The sequence below is a fragment of the Corythoichthys intestinalis genome, chromosome 6, assembly GCF_030265065.1.
Source record: "Corythoichthys intestinalis isolate RoL2023-P3 chromosome 6, ASM3026506v1, whole genome shotgun sequence".
Lineage (NCBI taxonomy): Eukaryota > Metazoa > Chordata > Actinopteri > Syngnathiformes > Syngnathidae > Corythoichthys > Corythoichthys intestinalis.
In genome coordinates this window covers 18,105,400-18,130,258 of record NC_080400.1, presented here as the reverse complement: position 1 = coordinate 18,130,258, position 24,859 = coordinate 18,105,400, and the positions used below count along the sequence as shown (strand labels likewise).

The 24,859-nt window shown below is 40.2% G+C and overlaps 3 protein-coding genes across 10 annotated transcripts in view; 1 reads left to right on the top strand and 2 right to left on the bottom strand.

Annotated features, from left to right (window-relative positions):
* LOC130917985 (protein IWS1 homolog) overlaps window positions 1-15,472 on the bottom strand; it is a 39,330-nt gene extending 23,858 nt beyond the window's left edge. Inside the window, exons 1-5 of one of the 2 annotated variants that reach the window (XM_057839800.1) lie at window positions 15,386-15,472; window positions 11,929-12,011; window positions 6,223-6,901; window positions 2,212-2,271; window positions 1,066-1,282 (exon numbers count right to left, since the gene is read on the bottom strand). In XM_057839800.1, the coding sequence (XP_057695783.1) occupies window positions 1,066-1,282; window positions 2,212-2,271; window positions 6,223-6,901; window positions 11,929-11,964 (992 nt within the window). In that variant the 5' untranslated portion in view covers window positions 11,965-12,011; window positions 15,386-15,472. Of the gene's footprint in view, window positions 1-1,065; window positions 1,283-2,211; window positions 2,272-6,222; window positions 6,902-11,928; window positions 12,012-14,294; window positions 14,502-15,385 lie in introns of those variants that run through there. The other variant, XM_057839799.1, reaches the window with a different exon arrangement.
* A 55-nt stretch (window positions 15,473-15,527) lies between these two features.
* On the top strand, window positions 15,528-17,314 carry LOC130917767 (WD repeat-containing protein 74-like). The gene is made up of 2 exons (XM_057839442.1): window positions 15,528-16,243; window positions 16,370-17,314. The coding sequence occupies exons 1-2, from the start codon at window positions 15,632-15,634 to the stop codon at window positions 17,009-17,011; spliced, it is 1,254 nt and encodes a 417-aa protein (XP_057695425.1). The 5' UTR covers window positions 15,528-15,631; the 3' UTR covers window positions 17,012-17,314.
* The window catches only part of LOC130917765 (arf-GAP with coiled-coil, ANK repeat and PH domain-containing protein 2-like), a 31,053-nt gene continuing 23,344 nt past the window's right edge, over window positions 17,151-24,859 (bottom strand). For 5 of the 7 annotated variants that reach the window (XM_057839435.1, XM_057839434.1, XM_057839436.1 and 2 more), the window contains 4 exons: window positions 24,689-24,843; window positions 24,196-24,305; window positions 23,882-23,992; window positions 19,508-23,807 (listed from right to left, as the gene is read on the bottom strand). In XM_057839435.1, coding sequence (XP_057695418.1) covers window positions 23,636-23,807; window positions 23,882-23,992; window positions 24,196-24,305; window positions 24,689-24,843 — 548 coding nt within the window. In that variant the 3' untranslated portion in view covers window positions 19,508-23,635. The other 2 variants (XM_057839438.1, XM_057839437.1) reach the window with 2 other exon arrangements.

Below are 24,859 nucleotides of genomic sequence, written 5' to 3'. Positions count from 1 at the left end.
CGAGAGATCGCGGTCGCATGTCGCGGCAGCTCACTGTTAATATTATTATTAGGGCGTAGGTTTGGTCTCAATATTGGTAGGGACGATATAACAGCATAACCTGTATGTACACTTTTTGCTGGGGACTGGACATTAATAAGACCAAACAGATTGGGTGAACGGGAGTCAGGGCTACATTTCTCACCAATATGAACCTAATTAATTGGTAGGCTAGAAGATCAATGCAAAAATAAATCTGTATTGACTTGTACCAACTTTGACTCTGCAAATCTATAAAGTCTTAATAGATAATTTTTCTTTCGTCGAATAATTTTCTCCATCTTGTTTTGAGTGTTAAAGACTAGTTAACAGATTAATGTGTCAAAATTTTCAATTTACTTTAGGTAAATATTACCTTATTCCTATTAAGCCCATACATCTAAATGTTGGTAATTTTTCACCAAAATCAAGGGGGAAAAATGCTTTTAAATAATGTTTTGAACAATATCAATTCTTGAATTAAGAACATTTCTGAGGAAAAACAGCTTTTTTTGTAGATTAAATACTGTATACTCACTTTTTGCTTAAAATAAGTGTCTTAATAAAAATAGCTAGCTGAAAATAATCTTATTTCAAGATATCTGAGTAAAATTTACTTGAAGCACTGGCAGATAATTTCCCTTATTTCTAGTAGTTTCACACTGAAAACAGGGGAACTGAACTAGTCATCAGCCAATCGAATGTGCGTTTTAGGAAAAAAATAGTGTCAGTTAAGTCTGGACATAATGAAAGTAATTCATTTAATAATGGTAGGGTCAATTCTATCCTTACAAAATATGTGAAGACAATCTAAATGACCTCTTTAACTGAACTCATTTTATGATGCAAATAAGGTTGCTTAAAAGTCGGTGGGGACAATTTGCACTTCCTGTAAAGTTGCTAGTACTATGTCCCTAACGTCCCTATGCAAACGTCCCAAACTTTACATAATATCTAAGCCATTTCAGGATTGAAGGACACCATCCTCCAACTCTGAAATTTGCTGTCTATCTTTTGTGTTTTTGCATTGTATTACAGTGTACTCACTCCTCTTGGTTATCGTGGTCATCGTCGCTGTCGCTCCCAAATAGCGCCTTCTCGTCCTTGCCCTCCGCCGCACCCTTGGTGCGCTCATCGTCATCGCTGCTGCTGTCTGAACCCAGCTCTCGAAGCTTAGCTGCCATGCTCTTATCGATTCCGCCCGACTCGCTGTCGCTGTCCGAGTTGCCGTCGTCGTCGGAGACGGCGCGACTCCGCTTAACCGCTGAGGATACAATGAGTAGATGAAATGAGGAAAAAAATATCGATAACCATGGGTCTCAAACTTGCATCCCGTGGTCCAATTAAGGCCATAGGGACAATATTTTGCACGCCCCTTTGTAAAATCAACATAGTATATGTAACTTAAGTGTATTTTGCATATATATTTTGGACTATAAGTTGCACACGGGTATAAACCGCACCAGCCAAAAAATGCACAAAGAGGAAAAAACAAACAAACAAACATATAAATCACATTTTTGGGGGGCAATTTTTAAATTGATTACCAACCAAAAGAAATATTATATGTTAAAGAAATAACGGTGAAATGGAGAAAAAAACAGGCTAAATAGGCAACTTTTAACATAACGTGTTAACAGTTTTTCGGATAAATATATCCTAAACAACTTTCTAGTGGCGGTCAGTAAAGAAAAAAACAAAAAAAACATGTATAGGTTTCCCCTGAGAATAAGTCGCAGGACAAGCAAAACTATTAGAAAAGTGTGACTTATAGTCCAGAAAATAGTAAAGTAGTAGTAGTAAATGAAAATTAAGTGTGGCCCGCACGTTTTGCCCAAGGTGCACAATCTTTTTAGAATAAAAATGTAAATAAATACAGCAAATGTATAAATTGTGTGGCCTAAGCATATTTTGCCATGGGCAATACAAATATATTCATGTAACATACAATAATCATACAAATAATAATAAAGAAATAAAAATGTTTTAAATAATCCATTCATTAAGTTTAAAAAACAAACAGTGGCCCTCGTGTATTTTTCCCTGGGTATTTTATGCCTTGTTTTTGTGTTTTCAAACCTCTTTTGGACAACCGTAGCTCAAGCTGATAATAACCTTAGGTGGTATTTTTGCCAACAAGTTAGTCAAAGTGAACTTGCAAATTTTTTTTCAGGCCAGACTACTTCGAGTCACCTGGTTTGTCCGTCTGTTCGTCTTCATCGCTGTCTGAGAGGATGGCCTTCTTTCTCTTCACTGTAACACACCAACACAACCATTAACATCTGCATTTAAGACACGATGCTTTCAACATCAACATCTGTGCTAAGAGGCGAAACTACCAGTGAAAGCAGCACAAAAACGCTCAAAAAAAAATAAAATAAAAAATAAAATAAAAATACAACTGCAAAAATTTGCAGAAAAAAATGTAAAACCTTGAAAACTGAAAAACAAAAATTGTGAAAGCCCCTGAAACCCCCCAGAAAAAAAAAAAAGAAAACCATGGAACACTTTTAGTTTTAGTTGTTACAGTTCAGGAACAAGCGACTGTTATTCGCCCCTCCCAATTAAAAAGGGATTGGACGTCCAGCGCCGTCAATGGCAGTCGATGAGTTAACAAGGACGTGACCTGAAAATGCCCCAAAATTACCGTAATTTCCCGAATATAACGCACACTTTCCCCCCCAAAATCAACTTGTAAAATCATGGTTCGCATTATATACGGGTACATGGATGGAGACAGAAATATGTGGAGAACAAATATTTGATACACTGCCAATGGGTTTTCCCATTGTGAGTGTATCAAATACTTGTTCTCCCCACTGTATATATATATATATATATATATATATATATATATATATATATATATATATATATATATATATATATATATATATATATATAAATATTAGGGCTGTGAAATTATCGCGTTAACGGGCGTTAATTAATTTTTTAAATTAATCACGTTAAAATATTTGACGCAATTAAAGCAGATGTCCCGCTCAGACAGATTTAAATGACAGTAGACTGAAACGCTCACTTGTTATGGAGTTTTGCCGCCCTCTGCTGGCGCTTGGGTGAATGACCATCTCGCATATTGCCTCAAACAGATTACAATGAGGCCGTTTATGGACATTAAGAGTGAAGAGAATGCCACCGGCATTATGTGTCTCTTGTTGTATTTTGGGTAAAATATGTACAGATATATGTTATACAGTAGAGGCGAGTGGACAAAGGCGTTCTTTGGACCGCGCCGTTTATTGGCAACTCCTTCACAATAGAGCAGGGCGGTAAACCGAAAATTTACCGTCACCGAAATTCTTAACGATGACCGACGTAATTTTGACCATGTCGGTAAATTCGGTAAATTAATAAAACAAGAAAATATAGTCTTTTCATCCCGCTTTGATTCTGTGTTGTCCGTCTATGTTCATTCCCCTTTAAGAAACCGTCAATGGGCTTACGTAGGGAGTCACGTGATCATCAAGGAGCCAATCAAACAAAAGCCCAGTAAGCTAACGCTAGCAGCTAACGCTACAAGCAAAACGTGATGGAGTGTGGCTTAAGGGAGGTTCACCAAACTTTTAACCGACATTTAGTAGACTCTTGGTGGCATCCAGACGGGCTTTCACCCGCTGTCCTCCCTGCTGTTCTCACAATTTCCGGAGATGGTGCTTTCAGTGCTTTCTACTGGTAACCAGGCTAACGCTAGCTAGCGGCTAACGCTACAAATGAACGTGATGTAGTCGGATAGCGGCTCTAACTTGTCGAAACGGCTGAACTTAATGAGTGGATTGGGCACGGACTGCATCTAGCAATTACTATGTGGCATTATTTTGTATCTGTCTGTGTGTGATTCCTCTGATAGCTTTTGTGATGGTAAAGCATTCAGCTTAAAGTACAATCCAACGGCGAAACTTATAATGACCGAGAAATGGCCCCAGCTATTTTTCTGTATGTGCTTATTTCTGTGTCATTATTGCTATCATAAAATCTTAAGCGTTTCATTTGAAGAAGATCAATATAGCTTTAATGTGTGTGTGTCTCTCTCTGTTTGTTTGGGGTTTCATTTGTGCGTGCATTTATTAAAAAATGCACTGGGGGGGACCCTGAAACCATAATGTAAACACTTGTATTTAATAATTATGTCACAGCAGCCATTAACAAGTTGTCTTTTTGAAGTGTACTGTTCAAGCTGCAAGTCATTTGTGTTACAATGACGTTTGCACAGGCATATTGATTTTGATAATGTACATTGTTCAAGTCATACACGCTGTTATAAATGTTCATACTTGAATTCTTATTGCTTACATTACATTTTTATAAACTTAATGTTTAGACTGCATGTACAACTGTTAAATACAGTATATGAAATTGAATGCTGGTAAATAAATCAACAAGAAACAGTTAATCTGTATTTCATGCATTGATTCAGATTTTCAAATTATATAACAGTACGCTTGGGCGAATTTATCGTCATTTATCGTTATCGAGATAAATCTGCTCAATTTATCGTGATACATGTTTAAGGCCATATCGCCCAGCCCTACTTCACAACAAACAAAGTGTATCAAATACTTGTTCTCCCCACTGTAAGTATCGTTTAGTGAAAGCACAACAAAAATAATATTCCCATCTCTCCCAAAAAAATAATGTTCACAAAAAGAAAAGCACTTCAGTCTATAGTAATGAGGCCCTATTCTGTCACACAGTTAAACAACCATGCAAAATGAACTGGCATTTCATATGAAAATAGCTATGCAAAATACCCGTAAAACTTAAGGCTTTGGTCACTCTATTTTTATTATTGTTATTTTTATTCTTCTTATTATATTAACTCTACTTTTGATTGAAATTTTTACAAATTTTATTCAAACGAAAACATGAAGAGGGGTTTTAATATAAAATTACTATAGCTTGTAACAATGACATTTATCGTTTAAGAACTACAAGTCTTTCTATCCGTGGATCACTTTAACAGAAAGAATGTTAATGTCATTTGTGGATTTTTTTGTTACAATAAACAAATACAGTACTTATGTACAGTATGTTGTATGTATATATCCGTCGTGTGTCTTATTTTTCCATTCCAACAATAATTTAAAGAAAAAAAATGGCATATTTTAGAGATTGTTTGAATTGCGATTAATTACGATAAATTAATTTTTAAGCTGTAATGAACTCGATTAAAAATTTTAATCGTTTGACAGCCCTAATAAATATATATTATATATAAACCGTTTTTTTTTATTGACACGGCCACGCTGTGTTGAAGAAACATATGGGGCGATCCGTTGCTGACCATTACGGTGCGTGACTTCACCATTTTGTTTCGGTAATAATTCACTCTGATCGGCCGAATGATTTCGTCTGTGTTGAATTCTGCTTTTTTCCACTCTTCATAAAGCACAGAATTTAGTTTCTTGAACTCATTTGAGTCAACGTTTATTGCAGCTCCGCAACTCGGACCATAACAAACATAACAACACCGACTTCCTGTGTGTATCTGTCAACTATATCTGTCCCTCGGGAAACTCAAACCCAAATAACAATAGCTCATACTGTTACTGTCGTGTCGACAGCGATTAGCTCTCTCAGGTTTCCGACTTACGTTCTCACTTTCATTTTACCGTATCAATCCATGGAAGAAACATTTATTCATCATGATGAAACCAGCAAGTTATACAGCAGCCTTTAAAAGAAAAGTCACATCTGTTTTGTTTTCTCCTAGATTCTGGTAGGTTGGAGAATTTGTCAAATCATATTATTACCGTAAATATTGTCAGTTTATGGTAATGTTTTGAACAACCAATATGCTATGTTTGTGATGTGTTTCACCAGTCAGTAAAATGACATTTCTGTATCTGTACACAAGCTGTTTTCTTGTATTCTTCTATTTATTGGTGCTCAAATTAGGGGGCGCGTTATAAACGGGTACAATAATTTTCCCTAGATTTTACAAGTAAATTTGGGGTGCGCATTATACACAGGTGCTCCTAATATTTGGGAAATTACGGTAATAGGAAGTTACTGAAAATCTACATGGAATAGAGAGCACAGGATTCCCTTGCATTTTCTCCCTAAACAGCATTTTCTCGTTTCTAAATAGTTGTCCATTAATTCAATAATTGATTAGTCGATTAATTGTGGCAGTCAAGACATGTACGTTAAAACAACAGACTTCAGTGTTGTGGAGGGCATTACCTGGTTGCTCATTGTCATCATCGCTGTCGTCCGAGGCTTTTTGCACCTCACGAGGTCCTCCGTCAGATCTCTCGGCGTCACCGCCGCCCTTCCTCCCCTCGCCATCGTCATCCTCCTCGCTGTCCGAGCGCACTACGGCCTTCCATTTGCCTCCGCCCCCTTTTTCAACGTCCCCCTGCCGCGTGTCAGACTCATCGCCGGAGTCCGGCACTACTGCCTTGCGTTCGGCCGGCGTCTCCGTGTCAGAGTCACTGTAGGCGGCGGATTTGACTTTGCCGTCCTCATTGTCAGAGTCACTGTCCGTGGCCGCCGCTTTGCCCGCGTCAGAGCCGCTTTCCCTGTGCCCGATGGGGGACGACGCCTCGCCCTCCTCCGCGTCCGAGACGGCCCGTTTGACCGGCGCCCCGTCCTCATCTTCCGATGCGCTCGTCCTGCGTTTGCCCACCGAGTCGTCGTCATCGTCACTGTCAGCAGGCCGCGGCGGTTCTGCCTCTGAATCGCTTCCAGGATCTTCACGGTCGATGGGAGTCTCTGAGTCACTCCTCTGGCTGTAGTTGCCGTGGCGAGCGGGTGCTTCCGCTTCCGAGTCACTGTCGGCGCCTCTACGTGCGTCGTTTTCAGAGTCGCTGTCGTCCTGACGTTTGTTGTAGGACGCTTCCTCGGCATTGCTTCCCTCGTCCTGATGACACAAAGGTGTCAAATGGACCTCATAACAAACATTTTCTGGTGACGTGTAGCAGTTCAAAAACAGTAGTATTGATAGAAGTATATATACTGTATATATATTACGGCTGCAGCTATCGATTAATTAAGTAATCGATTAATCTATCAATTAGTTGGCTCAAATATATTGAAGGAATCTGACGTTTTAGCCCGATTGCCGGAATCAAGCCAGCCGAACCGCCGGGACTGCGCTGGCACAGCTCCAACGACCCGGGCCGGTGAGATCCCGCTGAACCGGGCCTGCGAGAGACCGACGACCCGGCCGAAAGACCAAACTCCGCGCGTTCACCTTAGTCTTAAACCCTTGCACTGACTCCATTTTGAGAGCTGGAAGAAGGCTTCGAAACACAACTTGAAAATTTATTCTGAGTCGACAGCAATCAAAGCACAGACGGACCCAAGCGAGGCTCCAAGGTCACCATATCACAAGTCAACAAAAGGTTCCCGAGAAAAAATGGCAACGATTAGTTAAACATTCAGTCTTTTTGAAGGCTCTCGCGGGGGGGGGTTTATTGTTGTCAGGGCAACGAGGGTAATGGATTTTGCCACCTCAGCGTCAAAGGAGCTCTTGGAGTCTTATCAGTCGTGTTATCAGTTGAATATAGGGCGGTCTCCGGTGTTCCTTGTGTTGGGACAGGGCGTTCCACCATTTGTTTTGGACTGCCCGGGAGAGCTGAATGCGGGAGTGGCGCAGACATGGGCTTGTAGATGTCTTTTCTCGTCAGCGTCAATCTTGCTCAGTCAGTTGCATGACGCACACGTTGGGCTTCCGTGAGAAGGCGTCATGTATCTCTTATGCCCTATATTCTGCTTGTTTTCCTTAACCCTTGAGAGTCGAAGGACGCGGCGGCGCGTCCTCAGCGCACGTCGTCTTTGAAGCGCCCTCACGTTTTAATTACGTCACCCACATGCCGTTGGTTGGTCTCGTTTTAAAGTGTGGAAGTTGCGGTTTACTCTCGTTATTATTTGAAGTCAATCGACCAACTACAACGTGAGATATTGTCATTTAAGTTTTATAGTTTTATTGTCCTCTCAAAAAAACATTAAAACGCTGCATGGATCATTTGTTTATGTCTATATTTCCATCATTTCTAGTCCTTTTTCAAAACGGAAGCTCCATGAAAAAAACACAAATCAAACGAACCCTTTCGAAGTCACAGTGGAAGCACAAAATGCGTTTTTTTTTTTTTTTTTAATAAATATAACTGCGGTGCGAGGTTCAACCGAACGAGAGGGAGGAGGAGTGTTCTGAAGCAGCGAGGTGGCGAGCGACGGCCAGTTGGATACTGCTGGATCGAGCAGCGACTTTGTGTGACTTTGACAATGAACGGAAAACTAAATTTAGCGCAAGCAATTGTGCTTCTGATCAACTTGAAGAAGAGGATGGTCCAAATTCGTCATCATCGTCTTCTTCGGAAGAGTCCTCGAGTGAAGATAGTGACGGATTTGAACACGTGGGTGACGCCATCGACGAGCAGAGGTAAACCAACTCACTCTTTTTTTTAATGCTGAAAACGTTTCTTTTGAAAGTTTCTTTTGATATTGCAAGACAAAGTTAATTTTGATGCAATATAAGTGTGTGTTTGTGTACATAATAATAAAATGTGCATATCAGATCAAAGTCGTACGTGCACTGTGGGTATCCCAGGCAGGAATTTATGATTTGTGGTGTTCTTCTTTCTATATGAAGATTAGGGATGTAGCACATATTCAGCTATGGTATTCTTTCTATTGTCATACATATAGATTTCCATTATTATTTATTGCTGTATATATTTTTATTCGTACGTGCACTGTGGGTATCCCAGGCAGGAATTTATGATTTGTGGTGTTCTTCTTTCTATATGAAGATTAGGGATGTAGCACATATTCAGCTATGGTATTCTTTCTATTGTCATACATATAGATTTCCATTATTATTTATTGCTGTATATATTTTTATTTTATACTTTATTATTTTCATAAATACTGACTTATTTTCATGTACATTTATAGTGACAATTAAAGCAAAGTGAAATGAAAATGGAAGGGTGGAAAGAGGACCGACACCCCATGGAAGTGTGAGCTGTGTGATGTAGCCGTGTCTAATTCCAGGACGAAACTGCTTTTCGGAGTGGCATGACTGAAAAAAATTTAACTTGTTTATTGTAAATATTTTTGAAAATGCTTTTTTCCCCCCAATGTTATATATATATATATTTTTCCCACATCAATCTTCTCAATTTGTGTATATAAATGTGTGTTCAAGAAGCTTGATTGTGTGTACATAGTTTTCATCAGGCGATTGGCCGCAATACCTAAACTCATAAAGAGATGGCCTCTAAACACTTTTTGTGTTAGATGGTATATATTTTTTCACTGTTCTTCACTGTTAGGTCTGCTGTATATAACCTGTTTTGACTGGAGCATGTATAAAGGCAAAAAACGCCTATGGCTATACCTGTTGTTTATGTTGAATTGTCAAATATAAGACTATTTATTCTAATTTTTTTTGGTTGAATGTTCATCCTAACATGTTGAATAAATATTACAAAGTTTCAAAACGGTTCGTTACGCATGTTTGGTTGTCAATTGGACATCAATATTAAAAATTTTGACAAAACGATTTTGGAATTTTTGGTCTTTTTGGGCCCAAAATGATGATTTATAATTGATCAGTGAAGGAAACAACAATTTGGACATGAAGTTCAAGGTGTCACAAAAAAAGGGACCAAACCAGGCCATCGTAAACAATTCTTTCTTTGAAATATAAAGGCAACTTCAAAGGCATGCAAAATCAGACAAAATAGGCCCAGACCTTAAAGGGTTAAACTATGGTATAAGTGCTGTTTATTTTATATTGGGTGTGTTTAGGCCTGTCGCTTTAACAAATTTTAGTGGGCGCTAAATTCTCTCATAAATTAATGCGATATGTGATATTATTGCGCCCCCACCCCCAATTTTTTGTAACCAATTTACAATAACACAGAATACAGTATATATTAACAATACTAAGTAATATTAACCCTTTAACACCGAATGTGTCGGCAGCGACGCGTTTACGCATATCGTATTTGAAGCTTCGTCACGCTGTAATTATGTCACCCACGTGCTGCTGGTTGGTCTCGTTTGAAAGTGTGGAAGTTGATGTCCACACCAGTTTTTATTTGCGGGAGGTAATGTCATTTGAGTTTTATAGTTTTATTGCACTCATAAATATGCATTAAAACGCTGCATGGACCATGTATCCATCTCCATATTTCCATCATTTCTTGTCCTTTTTCAAAACCGAAAGCAGCACAAAAGACTACATATCCCAAGAGCCGTTGTGATGTCAAGAAGGACGAACCGAATGTCATCATTTTAAACAAATTTTCGAGCGAGGCGCCAACTATTGAAAGGGAGGCATGCGAAGCAAACAATGGCCGGTGTTGTGCCGATAAATAGCCGCCCCGCGCAAGCGACTTTGAAACGTGCAGAATGAATCCAAAACTACATTTAGCGCAAGCTAACGCATTATTTCATTAACTCAAGGAAGAAGATGAGCCGTATTTGTCGTTGTTTTCTTGGGATGAGTCGGCGTCTCGGCGAGTAGAAGTGACAGCAGCGCGCAAACGGCGAAAGAGTAGGCTGTGTGACGTTGTGTGAGACGCAGCTCCGTGACCTGTTCAAGAAGAAGCTTTATTGAATGCGCAAAAAAAAAAAAAAAAACTTTATTGGGTCGCATGCCTGAAAATTTGGAATTGAACTGAACTACTTGTCAATATTTTTTAAAATACTTTTTTTTCAATCTTATATGTATTTTTTCTTCACTATAATCTTTTCAATTTTTATGTAGATGTGTGTTGGAGAAGCTTGATTGCATGTACGTATATACTTTTCATAAGGTGATGGTTACAACACCTAACTTCACAAAGAGATATCCTCCAAACCCTTTTTGTGTTAGATGATATATATAATATAAATTTTCTCACTATTTTGCACAGTATATAACCTGTTTAGACCATAGTATGTGTAAAGGCCAAAAACACCTATGACCATACCTGCTGTTTGTGTTGAATTGTCAAATATAAAACTATTCAATCTTATTTTTTTCTATTGAATGTTTATCCTAACAAGTTGAATTGATATTATCAAGCTTCAAAACGGTTGGTCTAGCATGTTTGGTTGTCAATGGGACATCAACATTAGAAATTTTGAAAAAAGATTTTGGGATTTTTTTCTTTTTGGGTCCAAAATGTGGGTTATAATTGGTCAGTGAAGAAAACAACAGTTTAGACATGAAGTTCAAGGTGTCCTGAAAAAAGGGACCCAACTTGGCCATTGTAAACAATTTTTTCTTTGAAATATAAAGGCAACATCAAATGCATGCAAATTCGGCCAAAATAGGCTTAGGTGTTAAAGGGTTAAGTAACCCCATTTAAACGCAATAAATGTTTACTCAATATCAATACCGCACAGAAACACAGAATAAATAAAATGTCTTTTTCAAGAAAAAGTAAAATTGCACTTCAATAACTTAAGCATTTAGGCACGGAGGGGTAAAGTTGTAGTACAGGGGTCTCCAAACCGGTCCTCGGGGCCGCTGTGGGTCCTGGTTTTTGTTCATACAGATCAAGTACAGACCTTTTAACCAATGTGGTTTGTACTAAAACAAGCAGCAACTGACTGCAATCAACTGATTACACTTACAAAACACCAGATTGGTGAAAAGATCTGTACTTGATCGGTATGACCAAAAACCAGGACCCACAGCGGCCCTATGTGGAATAGTTTGGAGACCACTGTTGTAGTAACACAAACAATTGCACTTCAACAACAAGAGAAAAAGACATTAAGTAGCAATAACAAAAATTTGGCCGCACTAAGGCTAACTTATCCCTTTACAACATTTCAGTATCGATCCTTCGATATTTTTGACAATCCTAACACACACACACACACACCCGCACACACATCAACAGTCATGTCTGTTAACAGCAGCTTGAAAGAAATGAGCCTGACCTCAGAATTGTGTTTGTTGCTACTCATGTCCTCCATGTCTGATGTCTGATGTTCATCCTGAACTGGAGTGCCGCCTCCATCATCTATGGATAACAAAAGCAATAAAAACTTGAACCCTGACCTTCAAGAATCCATAAATTAACCGCGACATGTTGGGAAGACAGGGTTTCCCCTAGTGCTTTATAAGCCTGGTGGGCTGACAGACTAAAACTACAAAGTAAAGTATGCAACGTATACATATTTTAACCGTGCCTGGTGATACGTTTGAAAGTGCAATGGTGACATCTTATGGATGATGTGAGAACACACCTGTTCCAGCTCTCTGTCATTACATTAAATCGCATTGCATTTTGGTTTCTTTGTGAAAAATTAAGATCGTCTTTTTGTGAAACTACATTACAGGATCTAAACTTGTATATGAATAGAACTTTTGTGTCTTTTCGTTCCCTATGGACTCTGAAACGGCTTGACTGATTTTCTTGGAAATTTCCACATTTGTACTACAGTCCATCACAAAAGTGAGTACACCCCTCACATTTCTGCAGATATTTAAGTATATCTTTGCATGGGACAACACTGACAAAATGACACTTTGACACAATGAAAAGTAGTCTGTGTGCAGCTTATATAATAGTTAATTTATTTTCCCCTCAAAATTACTCAAAATATAGCCATTAATATCTAAATCCCTGACAACAAAAGTGAGTACACCACATAGAAACTATGTACACCCCTAAATGTCCAAAATGAGTACTGCTCGTCATTTTCCCTCCAAAATGTCATGTGGCTCGTTACAGGAGTGCTGTCAGCATTGCTGCAGAGATTGAAGAGGTGGGGGAGTCCGCCAGTTAGTGCTTAGACCATACGCCCCACTCTACATCAAATTGGTGTGCATGGCTGTCACCCCAGAAGGAAGCCTTTTCTGAAGACGGTACATAAGAAAGCCAGCAAACAGTTTGTTGAAGACATGTCAACAAAGCACATGGATTACTGGAACCATGTCCTATGGTCTGATGAGACTGGTTTCTTGTTTACAGTCTTCAGAAAAGGCTTCCTCCTGGGGTGACAGTCATGCACACCAATTTATACACTGCATAAGGGTCTGTGAGTGTTCTTAAGTCAGTTTTGTATCAAAGTGCCCCCAATAAGTATTGAAAAACGATCATCGAAAAAAATAAGGTTGCAGAAGGAATAGCCGGATTTTAACCAAATTTGACACTCAGAGAATGACATCAATAGTGTTTCTCAGATGTTCCAAGGTTGCAGTTTTCAATCGGGAAAATCGATAAAATCCCAGAACCGATATATTCCGATTGCTCCCAAACCGTATGTGGGATTTTAACAAAAATCGGCAGGTTTGTTTTTAGGGTCACTGACAGTCACCAGGGAAATTTTCACACCCCAAAATAGAGCAATAACTTGACAATCGCTAAACCCTTAATAGGACCACTTTCAAAAGTGTTTTTGGAATATAGGTCACAGCAAGGCAGGCTACACCCGAGAAAGAAAAGATTCCAGTGCAGTGGAGTAGAAGTCGAATTCTGCCAAGTTAAATTGGCACCTTTAAAACGTGCTTTATATGCCCGTGTAACAACGGTTCTACCGTTGGGGCAGATGTCCCTAGAAGTGTCCCCTTGCGGTCCGGATTGTTAGGAACGAGCCAGAATTGACGTGCTCGGGTGTCCAACGTTCCAGTGTCCCTTTTTCCGGAAAGGTTTTGGCTGCTTGGGGAAACGCCGGAGTTCATTTACCAGAATTCACTCCTACCACGATAATTGCCCAACATATTGAAAACCCATTGAGACTCATTTTTATGAAATGTAACCATTTTTCGGGGTAGCAAAATTAAACTATTTGCGACCCAAGATGGTAAGTGTGGAACCACTGAATTGGCTACTCAGTATAAGTAGTATGCTGCTTGTTGTTAATAAATGGCTTATTATAACACATTAAAATAAAAACTCCTTTCAACATTCATTATTGTTTTCTTTTTCAAAAATATGGTGCGTCCCCGGGGGCTTCACAACAGACCAGTTTTCACGGAGGAAACGCTAGAAGAGGCTTCTGCATAGGGAAAAGTTGTAAACGAAGGCCTCAGTAATATATCTTTTTACAAATTTATGGAAGACTGGTCCATAAAATAATACAGCTGTAAATATGTTGTCGATTACTGCCGTTTGATTAAATAGCATTTCCTGGTATCGTATTATTTAACGGTTAGACACGTTCTGCTCTGTGTTTGTTTATAGTCGGTAGATTAGGAAAACTGCACTAAAAGAGGTACCATTGCGTGCATCAGAGTATGAGATTTAGTTTTATAACATTTCTGCGTGAGCTTGTTATGTAGCCAAATCAAAAGTGTTTACCGGAGTGGCTCCCACTCCCGGACATGAACTCGTCCTCTTCTCCGTCCATTTCACAGACGAAGACGGCTTGAACTTTAGACGAATGTGGCGCGCGATAATTTTTCTGTTATCCACACTTTGTTTGAATCTAGGTGGTCAAACAAAACAACACGAAAACGAATCAATACAGTCGGTTCCCACATCCGTGGTCGCTTGTTGTAGGAAGAGGACGAGCCAAAATGGAGCGCGTCGGTCATTTACGCATGCGCAAAAGTAATTGGCGCCTTGTAGTGACGTCAGATGTATAGCTCATCAACCTTTAAACCATAAATATCATATGTAAATTGCTAGATGTAAAGTGCACACTGTAAGCCAACGTGGACAAGCATCGTCACTTGTCGGCCATGTTGCGTCAGTGCAATTCAATAACCATTAGTCAATGTTGTATGTTGTACTTTGAAATAGCTATAAATGCTAGAAATAGGTATAAATGCTAAATATATCTATCTATCTATCTATCTACCTATATATATAATAAAAAAAATTCAGCCCAGTTTGTCAGAAACGTCATAGATTCAACAAATTGGCTAAACACATAAAAATAATCACGTATCATGTAATCAAAAATAGTCAACATATTTGCAACATCTAGCCTGAATCGTAGCAATGATAATACGATTTGGCCTCAGACGTTGTCCGATGCAAGATGGCCGCTAATTACTTACAGCGCCAACACTGCCTAATATATCTACTCTTATATATGCAAAAAAGATGTCAACAAAACAACGCAACGTCACTTATCACCTGTTTTCATCCACGGTATGACGTCAAAATTAGAGGCAATGTACGTCGTATGACAACAAATTTCAAATATGGTAACATATAAATAATGTAAAAGAAATCAAAACCATTAAAAATGACAAGACTTGATCCCCAAAATGTGTCTGCTTTATAATAATGCACACTGATGTGCTGTCCTTTGGTGGCCAAAGTGAGCACAACAAGAGCACCCAAGTCATTTTTGTACCCACTCTCTAAATTTACATTTTACCTGCAAAGGGATTTTATGGGCACAGTAAAAAATAATTCGTGAGAACACTGTTCTGACTTACGATAGCCACGGGAAAAAAATCAAAGTCTTATCTCGAGGAGCCATAAATCTCAGTCCAGGCAGTAGCGATCAGACAAAACGAAGCTGGTGTATCCACACCAAAAAAAAAAAAAAAAAAAAAAAAAAAAAAAAAAACACAGAAGAAGACGCTTCATGACGTCACTGCCACGCGACTCGGTAACGCGCGTGTTTGGGCGATAGCACAAATTCTTGGTCGCCGCGTGGACGCTGTCAGTGAACCCGCAAAATGGGCGACAGCAGCCGGCCGTGCACCGTGTGGCTCGGTTCGGAGACGGGTATCCTGAAGGGCGTCAGCGTGTCTCGCAGACAAGCCCTCAACTTCTGTCACAGCTCGCAGTTGAGCCGCCAGCACGAGGTCCGGACGCTGTGTTGGGCCGACGCGGCCGAGAGCGAGCTTCTGGTCGGTGGCGTGGACGGAACCGTCAAGACTTTCAGCGTGGAGAAGGGAACCTTCACCGACGTGCGACAATGCGGCGACCCCTCCGACGGCTCCTTCGTCGGCCTCGCTACGCTAGATGGCGGCGCCGCACTCGTGACGTGCCTGGGGGGAGGCGTGCTCCGTGTCTGGAGGGACGAGAGCGGCGAGCCGGCCGCGGAGATCCGCGTGGGAAACGACATAGCCCGGATGAGGCAGAACCCGGAGCACAGGCACAAGGTGGCGACCGGCGGTAAAGAAAATTGTCTTAAGGTGTGGGACCTGGAGAAGCCCGACAAACCCGTGTTCACCGCAAGGAACCTGCGGAACGATTGGCTCAATCTACGGCAGCCGCACTGGGTCAAGGACATGGCTTTCATACCAGGATCCGACAAGGTGGTTACCTGCACGGGATACCACCAGGTAAAAGCAGCAAGGCGTCAAACATTGGAAGATAAAAACTGTTTTGACATTTCAGTGCCATTGACACAATTGCAGATAATGAGTGGATGGCACTATTCGTCATTTAATATTGTTTTGTATCACCAGGTCCACGTGTACGACCCCTCCACACCCCAGCGTCGGCCCGTGCTGGAGGCAACCTACGGGGAGTACCCGCTGACCACGTTGTCACTTCCCGCTGCAGGTGGCTCGGTAGTGGTGGGCAACACGCACGGGCAGATTGCCGTCCTGGACTTGCGGAAAGGTCTGGTGCGGGGGTGCTTCAAGGGCTTGTCGGGCGGAGTCCGGGGCCTGCAGTGCCACGCGTCACAACCAGTGGTGGCATCCTGCGGCCTGGACCGCTTCCTGCGTATCCACAGCCTAGAGGACCGGCGCTTGCAGCATAAGGTTTACCTCAAATCCCGCCTCAACTGCCTGCTGCTCGCCAGCAGACCCTTGGAGGAGGCTGGGGACGACCTTGGGGACGACTGCCTGGAGGTAAAGGAGGAGGATGACGAGGTGGACGAGGTGTGGGATGCCATGGAACAGGTAGAGGAGGGGGAAGAGAATCCCAAGAGGAAAATGTCAGAGGAAACATCCGTAGAGCAAGAGAATTCCAAAAATGGAATATTGAAAGAAGGTGAAAATTTCATTAATGAAATAACTGATGGTCAAGAAGAGAAAACACCGGAGAGCGAAGAGAGGGAGCCGCCGAAAAAACAGAAGAGGAGAAAGAAAGCTAAAGCATGAGAGGCGTTCATGGTAACATTAATGCCTGGGACTTTTGACATACAGTACATTTACTTATTTTTGTCAGTTTCACACCTATTAAAACTACTTTTTGATTGTATTCAAGCGTCTCTAGCTGCTTTGCTGTTGTATATTGAAAAATTCACAAAAGGTCAGATTAACTGACATCCATTATGAGGCTCTTTTCATCCTTCTGTTCTGAATTTAGTTTGTCATTAATAATGTCCAATCCCAGGTTCTCTGCAGGTTACAACAAGCCAAATTTAAGACTTTTTTTTTTTTTTTTTTAAGACCCATTGCTCATCGATACCAGCAAAAAAGTACAAAAGACTTCTAGGAAAATGACAGGTAGCTCTGCTTTGTAGTAGCGTAATAGTGTCCACAAAAATCCAAACATTTAAATGTAAGACTGAAGTTAATGCATGTTTTAAATAAAAGGAACGTCAATAAAGACATTTCAAATTAGTATTTAAGACCTTTTGTGATATTTTAGGAGATATTTAGAAATTTTAAGGCATTTAAATTACTGTATTGGGCGTAAGACATTTTCAGTCCTGTGGATACTGGAGCTGCAGCTATCGATTATTTTAGTAGTCAATTGATGAACTTGTGAGTTCGAATAATCAAGTAATCGGATAAGGAACATAAAATACCTGAGCTGAGCTGCAAACAGTACAACGAAAGAACGACTGGCTAGCTTACAGGCTATAAAATGCTAACAAAAAAATTTCAACGCTCTGAACAAATGGTTGACCTATTCCCACAAAAACTGCGAAATTTACCAATAAACAAAATTAGGAATGCATTAAAAAAACATTAGCTCAAACAAAAACTTAACCTTATGCTGATCTTAACAGGGAGCAGCTAGATTGAGCCATGTGAAATGTGTTACGTCATATTCACTGTCGCCACTAGACGGCAGTATCAACCCAAATCAATAAAACAATGCAAACACTTTCAATAGAAACCATGACGCCACTTTAATGAAACAAATACTCAAAGCAGTAAAATTTAATTCGAATCTTTTATGTAATTACTCGAGTTAATCGTCGCAGCACTAGTGGATACCCTGAATCCATTCGAACTGGGAGGGGCAAACTTGTTTTTAAGAGCCACATGACTGGACTTCTATCATCGTCAATGGCACTGTAAAAGTTGATTAAAAAACTCAAGGGGGGATTTGGACATTTTTCAGGTCCCTTTAACAATTTGACTTTGGCTAACTAATTCACGTTGGCCAATAGGTTGATTGATATTTCCTTTGACGGAGACACTTCGTCTTAAATTTGGTGGCAAATTCAGTCCACTTCCAGTAAAAGTGAATTGAATGAGGAAATTCACTGTTAAGTTGCATGTACTGTTGGAAAGGTACACTGCTGGCCAAAAGTATTGGCACCCCTGCAGTTCTGTCAGATAATGTTCAATTTCGCCCAGAAAATGATTGCAATTACAGAAGCCTTGTTAGTAATATCTTCATTTATTTTGCTTGCAATAAAAAAACACAAAAGGGGGAAAAAATCAGTATCATTTTTCAAAAAACTCCAAAAATGGGCCTGACCAAAGTATTAGCACCCTCAGCCTAATACTTGGGAGCACAACCTTTAGACAAAATAACTGCGAACAACCGCTTCCAGTATCCATCAATGAGATTCTTATAATTCTTTGCTGGAACTTTAGACCATTCTTCTTTTGCTAACTGTTTCGGGTCTCAGATTTGAAGGGTGCTATTTTCAGATCTCTCCATTGGTGTTCTATGGGATTCAGATCTGGAATCATTGCTGGCCTCTTTAGAAGTCTTCAGTGCTTTCTCTCAAAGCATTTTCTGTTGCTTTTTGAAGACTCATGACCTCCAAGGGGCACCCAGCTTTCTCACACTGGGCCCTACATTTTGCTGCAAAATTTGTTGGTAGTCTTCAGACTTCATAATGCCATGTACACGGTCAAGCAGTTCGGTGCCAGAGGCAGCAAAGCAACCCCAAAACATCAGGGAATCTCCACCATGTTTGACTGTGGGGACCGTGTTCGTGTCCTTGAAGGCCTTGTTTTTTTCCCCTGTAAACTTTGTTGATGCCTTTTCCCCAAAAGCTCTATTTTTGTCTCATCTGATCAGAGAACATTCTTCCAAAACGTTTTTGTCTCTCTCGGGTAAGTTTCGGCAATCTCCAGCCTGGCTTTTTTATGTCTCTGGGTCAGAAGTGGGGTCTTCCTGGGTATCCTACCATAGTCCCTTTTCATTCAGACGCCGACGGATGGTACTTTATCCACCATCCGCACAGTCTTTCGTTGAAATCGCTTGTAAATTTCTCTTTTCCGTCCACATCTAGGGAAGTTAGCCACAATGCTTTACACTTATTGATGACACTGCACACAGTACACACAGGAACATTAAGGTCTTTGGAGATGGACTTGTAACCTTGAGATTGCCCATGCTTCCTCACAATTTTGCTTCTCAAGTCCTCGGACAGTTCTTTGGTCTTCTTTTCTCCATGCTTAATGTTGTACACACAAAGACACAGGAGAGAGGTTGAGTCCACTTTAATCTATTTTAACTGGCTGCAAGTATGATTTAGTTATTGCCATAACCTGTTATGTGCCACAGGTAACAAGTGCTGTTAATTACACAAATTAGAAAAGATGATAAACATGATTTTTCAAAGGGTGCCAATACTTTTGTCCGGCCCATTTTTCAAAGTTTTGTGTAAAATGATGATTTCATTTTTTCCCCATTCTCTTTTTTTGTCTTTTCATTGCAAGCAAGATAAAGGAAGATATTACTACCAAAGCATTTGTATTTGCAATCATTTTCTGGGAGAAATTGAGCATTGTCTGACAGAATACAGGGGTGCCAATAGTTTTGGCCAGCAGTTTATGGGCATTTTTTTTTTTTTTTTTTTTGTCGATAGACGTTTTGAGGGGGAACTTAATTTAGGGGGGGGAAATGGGTTAATTACACAGACAACCAACAGTTAAAAACAGTAACGCAGCTATTCTCTTTTTAACACGCAAGTTGATCCATAAATATTATACTGCATTTTTGGTTCATCTTTTTTTTTTTTTGTAACTGCTGTGGTTTATTGCAAAATGACAATGTGGTTTTAAATGTTTATTACAAATTAGCAGAACATTAGTAACAGTCAAGAATGAAATGTTCATCTTCTGATACATACAGTATTGAAATGTGTTTTTTCTTTAGCAGCAACTTCACGTGAGCAGCAGTTAGAAGTTAAAAATATTTTTCTAGAAATATTTAAAATCTTAAAAAGGCAACTCGGCTGCTTGGTAAACATTTGTGTGGCTTTAAAGTGACAGTTGGACGTGCTAAACTGAGGCAATGGTTCCCTTTGTGACTTTTCCCCCCCAAATTACTTAAAAGTTTTCACTTTAGTGTTTGAGTGTAACAACTTAAAACAAGTCAACTTCTAAACAATTACAATATTTGCCATCAGAGGACGTATGGATGAATACATTTATGAATCATTTCATCAATCCTCTCCTCGTGAGAGGATACACTTGATCGGTCAATTTGTAATAATAACACACATATATGAGGTCTGACCCATTGGATTTTGAAAAATATTAAAATTGACCAAATTTGGGCATAATCGGTGTCTGCCTGACACTAGTAGGGATGGCCCCGATCCGGTCACATGATCGTAAATCGGCAAATCGGGTCATTTTTCAGGGGATCGGAATCGGGTGAAAAGGATTGTTTTTTTGGGGGGAGGGGTCAAAAAAATATTAAGGGCTAAAAAGTAACAAAATAATCCTCCAGAAATACAATGGCATTGCCAAAAGAAAACAAAAACACATTTTAATACAACATGAGGTGCATTGAGTGCTGCTCGGGGTAGAAAGTGTACGTTTGGTGCTCTTCAGTGTGGAGATAAAAAAAGTGATGATTCAAAACACCGAGGCACTCAGACGTTTACAAACGTCTTGTCTTAATGAAGGCCTACACTGCCGAAAAATGTCGACATTTATACTCAGAACAAAGCCTTGATTTAATAAAGGCTTTTTATTTTTCTACTTCCTGAGTGCCTCTTGTTTTTTAATCATAACATACATTTTATACTCCGCAACACTCTCAGAAAAAGTGGAAGAGGAAGTACTGTAAAAATTTCAGAATTGTAACGTGTTTGGTACTTTTTTTTTTTTTTCCCAAACAAAAGACTTTTCAGTACTGCATCGGGACTGTGCGTTCCCGACCCCCGAGTTAAATACTATGGAATAAATTTTTTAAAATACATCTAAGGTGGTATTGAGGTCCATTTCCTGAGAGTATTTGTTTTTATTCATTTTAATTAGATGTAGTTTTTAACATTAATGTATCATTTTATTACAAAATTAAAGCTTAATAATAGTATTAAAAAATTATTATTGAGACCTGGCGTCCCCATACAGTTATATTGAAAGGTATCTGAACCTTTTGGAATTTCTCACATTTCTGCATAAAAGCACCATCAAATGTGATCTGATCTTTCTCAAAATCACACCGATGAAAACACAGTGTCTGCTTTAACTAAAACCACCCAAAAATTTATAGGTTTTCATATTTTAATGAGGATAGCATGCAAACAATGACAGAAGGGGGAAAAATAAGTGAACCCCCTGCCTAAGGAGACTTAAAGAGCAATTGAAACCAATTTTTACCAAACATTTTAAGTCAGGTGTGTGCCCAATCACTGATGAGTGGTTTAAAGCTGCCCTGCCCACTATAAAACACACCTGGTAAGAAATGTCTTGATGAGAAGCATTGTTTGATGTGCATCACGGCTCGTTCAAAAGAGCTGTCTGAAGACCTGTGATCAAGAATTGTTGATTTTTATAAAGCTGGGAAAGGATACAAAACTATCTCTAAAAGTCTGGATGTTCATCAATCGACAGTCAGAGAAGTTGTCTACAAATGAGAGTTTGGCACTGTTGCTTCTCTCCCAAGGAGTGGCTGTCCACCAAAGATGACGCCAAGAGTTCATCACAGAATAATCAGAGAGGTAAAAAAGAACCCTAAAGTGTTGCTAAAGACTTACAGAAATCACTGACACAGTCCAATATCTCTGTGCACACATCAACTATATGTAAAACTATGGCCAAGAATGGTGTTCATGGAGGGACTCCACAGAGGAAGCCACTTGACTAAAAAACATTGTTGCTCATTTAATGTTCACAAAAAGGCCCTTGGACACGCCAAAGAAGTTTTGGCAAATTATTTTTTGGACTGATGAAATCAAAGTTGAATTGTTTTGGTGGAACACACAACGTCATGTGTGAAAAATAAAATTAAACAGCTCACCAACATCAACACCTCAACTCCACCGTGAAGCATGGTGGAGGGAGCATCATTATTTGGGGCTGTTTTGCTACCTCAGGGCCTGGACAACTTGCAATCATTAATGAAAAAAAGTTTTGCAGGAAAACCTGAGGCTGTCTGTCAGACAGTTGAAGTTAAACAGAGGATGGCTGCTGCAACAAGACAATGATCCAAAACCCAGACTTAAATCAACTTCAGTGTGGTTTCAGAAGAACAAAATACAAGTTTTGGAGTGGCCAGACTTCAACCCCATTGAGATGCTGTGGCATGACCTAAAGACAGCGATTCATGATATCGCAGGAATCTGACTGAACTACAGCAGTTTCGTAGAGAAGAATGGGCCAAGATTAGTCCTGATCGATGTGCTAGACTGATCTGCAGCTACAGGAAGCGTCTGGTTGAAGTTATTGCTGCCAAATTGGGGCCACAAAATATTAAATGTGATGGTTCACTTAATTATTTTTCCCCTTTCTGTCATTGTTTGCTTACTATCCTTATTAACATATGAAAACCTATAAATGTTTGGGTGGTTTTAGTTAAACCACTGTTTTTTCATCTGTGTGATTTTGACAAAGATCAGCTCACATTTGATGGTGAGTTTATGAAGGAATGTGAGAAATTCCAAAAGGTACAGATACTTTTTCATACCACTGTATGTCGACACCCATCACATTTTGGGTGAACATAGCCAGAATATTAACTTTTCCCAAAATGGACGTCAAGTCTTTATGAGGTTAAGTTTTTTGTTTTAAATGACCAAAAATAATCACTTGACCAATCAAGGGTTAAAGCAGGTTTCTGCAAAAGGGTGCTAAAGGGTCAATCTGCGGACCTGGCTTTTGTTTCAACAGATCCAGCACAAACCAATGAGGTTTCAACAGATTAAATTTGCAACACACCAAATACAATAAGTGAAAAATGTCCTCTTTTTCAGTTGGGATGAAATTCTGCACCCACTGTGCTCCTTTGTGGAATAGTTAGGATACGATTATTTCTGTTATGTGGGTCTTTCCAGAATTGGAGGGCGTTTGACCTCCTTCAACAAAACTGAATAGAATTGAGGTCGGTCAAGTTTTTCAAAAATCGATTAATGGGACAGTCAACATGTATATATATGTACTTATATTTTGTAGTGTGCTTGAGTCAGGAAACCATTAACTCATATCCTTTATCGACCAAAGACGTCAAGTCATTGGGACGTCTATAGTTGACAATGGCAGTGAATCTGCAATTCATACCAAGCAGCGCACTACCCGTCGTCTCCTCTGCTGAAAGTTCGTCTGGCCAGCTTCTCCGGGTCGTGCGACGCCATATTGCTAAAGTCCCGAAAAATGTCCTGAAATGTTTGGTCGTCTCCTGGAAGGACCGCACGGATGCCGCTGAACTAACATCAAAACGCAACGTTCAAAATATCTGGCGCACTCACCCGCTGCTCCGAACACTCCATCAGAATCTCGCATCTCTTCGTTCATCCTGGCCATGCGCAGCCTGGAAACAACAACAATGAAGACAACGGAGCTTGTCGACTTTTGAGGCGTGTTGCGCATTTCTTGTCCACTCACAGCGTGACTATGTCTGCGTGCGCTGTCTCCACGGCGATAGCCAGTGGGTCGCGTCCGCTCTCGTCCACCGCGTACTGATTGGCTCCCCGCTTAAGCAGTAGACACACTTGCCTATACAGACAAAATTATTTCTTATCTTGGTCATTCCAGAGTTGGAGGACGTTTGACGTCCCGCTCATTAAAACTGGATAGAACTGAAAACGGTCAAACTTTTCAAAAATAGTGATCGGCTATAAAAACTGATGGGTTCACCCAAACTTAATTTTCAAAATCTGTCTGAATCGATGCAAGTGGGTGTGCGTGTGTATATTGACCCAGTGTGTCCTGCGGTGGCTGCTGCATGTAGAGCTCCTTGTCCTCTTCGGTCTCTGTGGTTGATGTTGGCGCCGTTCAGCAACAGGAACTCACAAGCCAACAACGACCCCTGCAGGCAGAAAAGAGAAAATGTCAACATCTGCTGAAGGATTCACAAACAACACAGGTATGAAACTTAAGGCCTCAAGATACAATCTTTAATCAAGAACTACAGAAATTGAATCATGATTTCATCTTAACAAGAAACGAAGTCGTTTCACATTATTTACTTTGCGGGCCACGTAAAATAATGTGGCAGGCCAGACATTTGGTTTGACACCTCTGGACACGCGAGTTTGTTAACTTTGCGTTAACTCATTCACTGCCAGCCCAGGCATTTATAAAGCATTTCCAGAGTACGAGCCGTGTAAAATTGGATTTCTAAAACACCTATTAAAGGTTTAGGTGTCCAATACATTCCCACTTCTTAAAGTAGTGCAACCCAATTGTCACCCCTTGTGCAGCCCCAATGAGAGGTGTACGTCCTTCCTCCTGGGCCACGTTCCCGTTGACCGGCGCCCCGTGGGCCAGCGCCCTCACCATGGCGACCAGGTCTCCAGCCACAGCAGCTCGGTAGAGACACGACAGCTGCGAGGCCTCGAAACAGTCTTGATGTCATAAAAC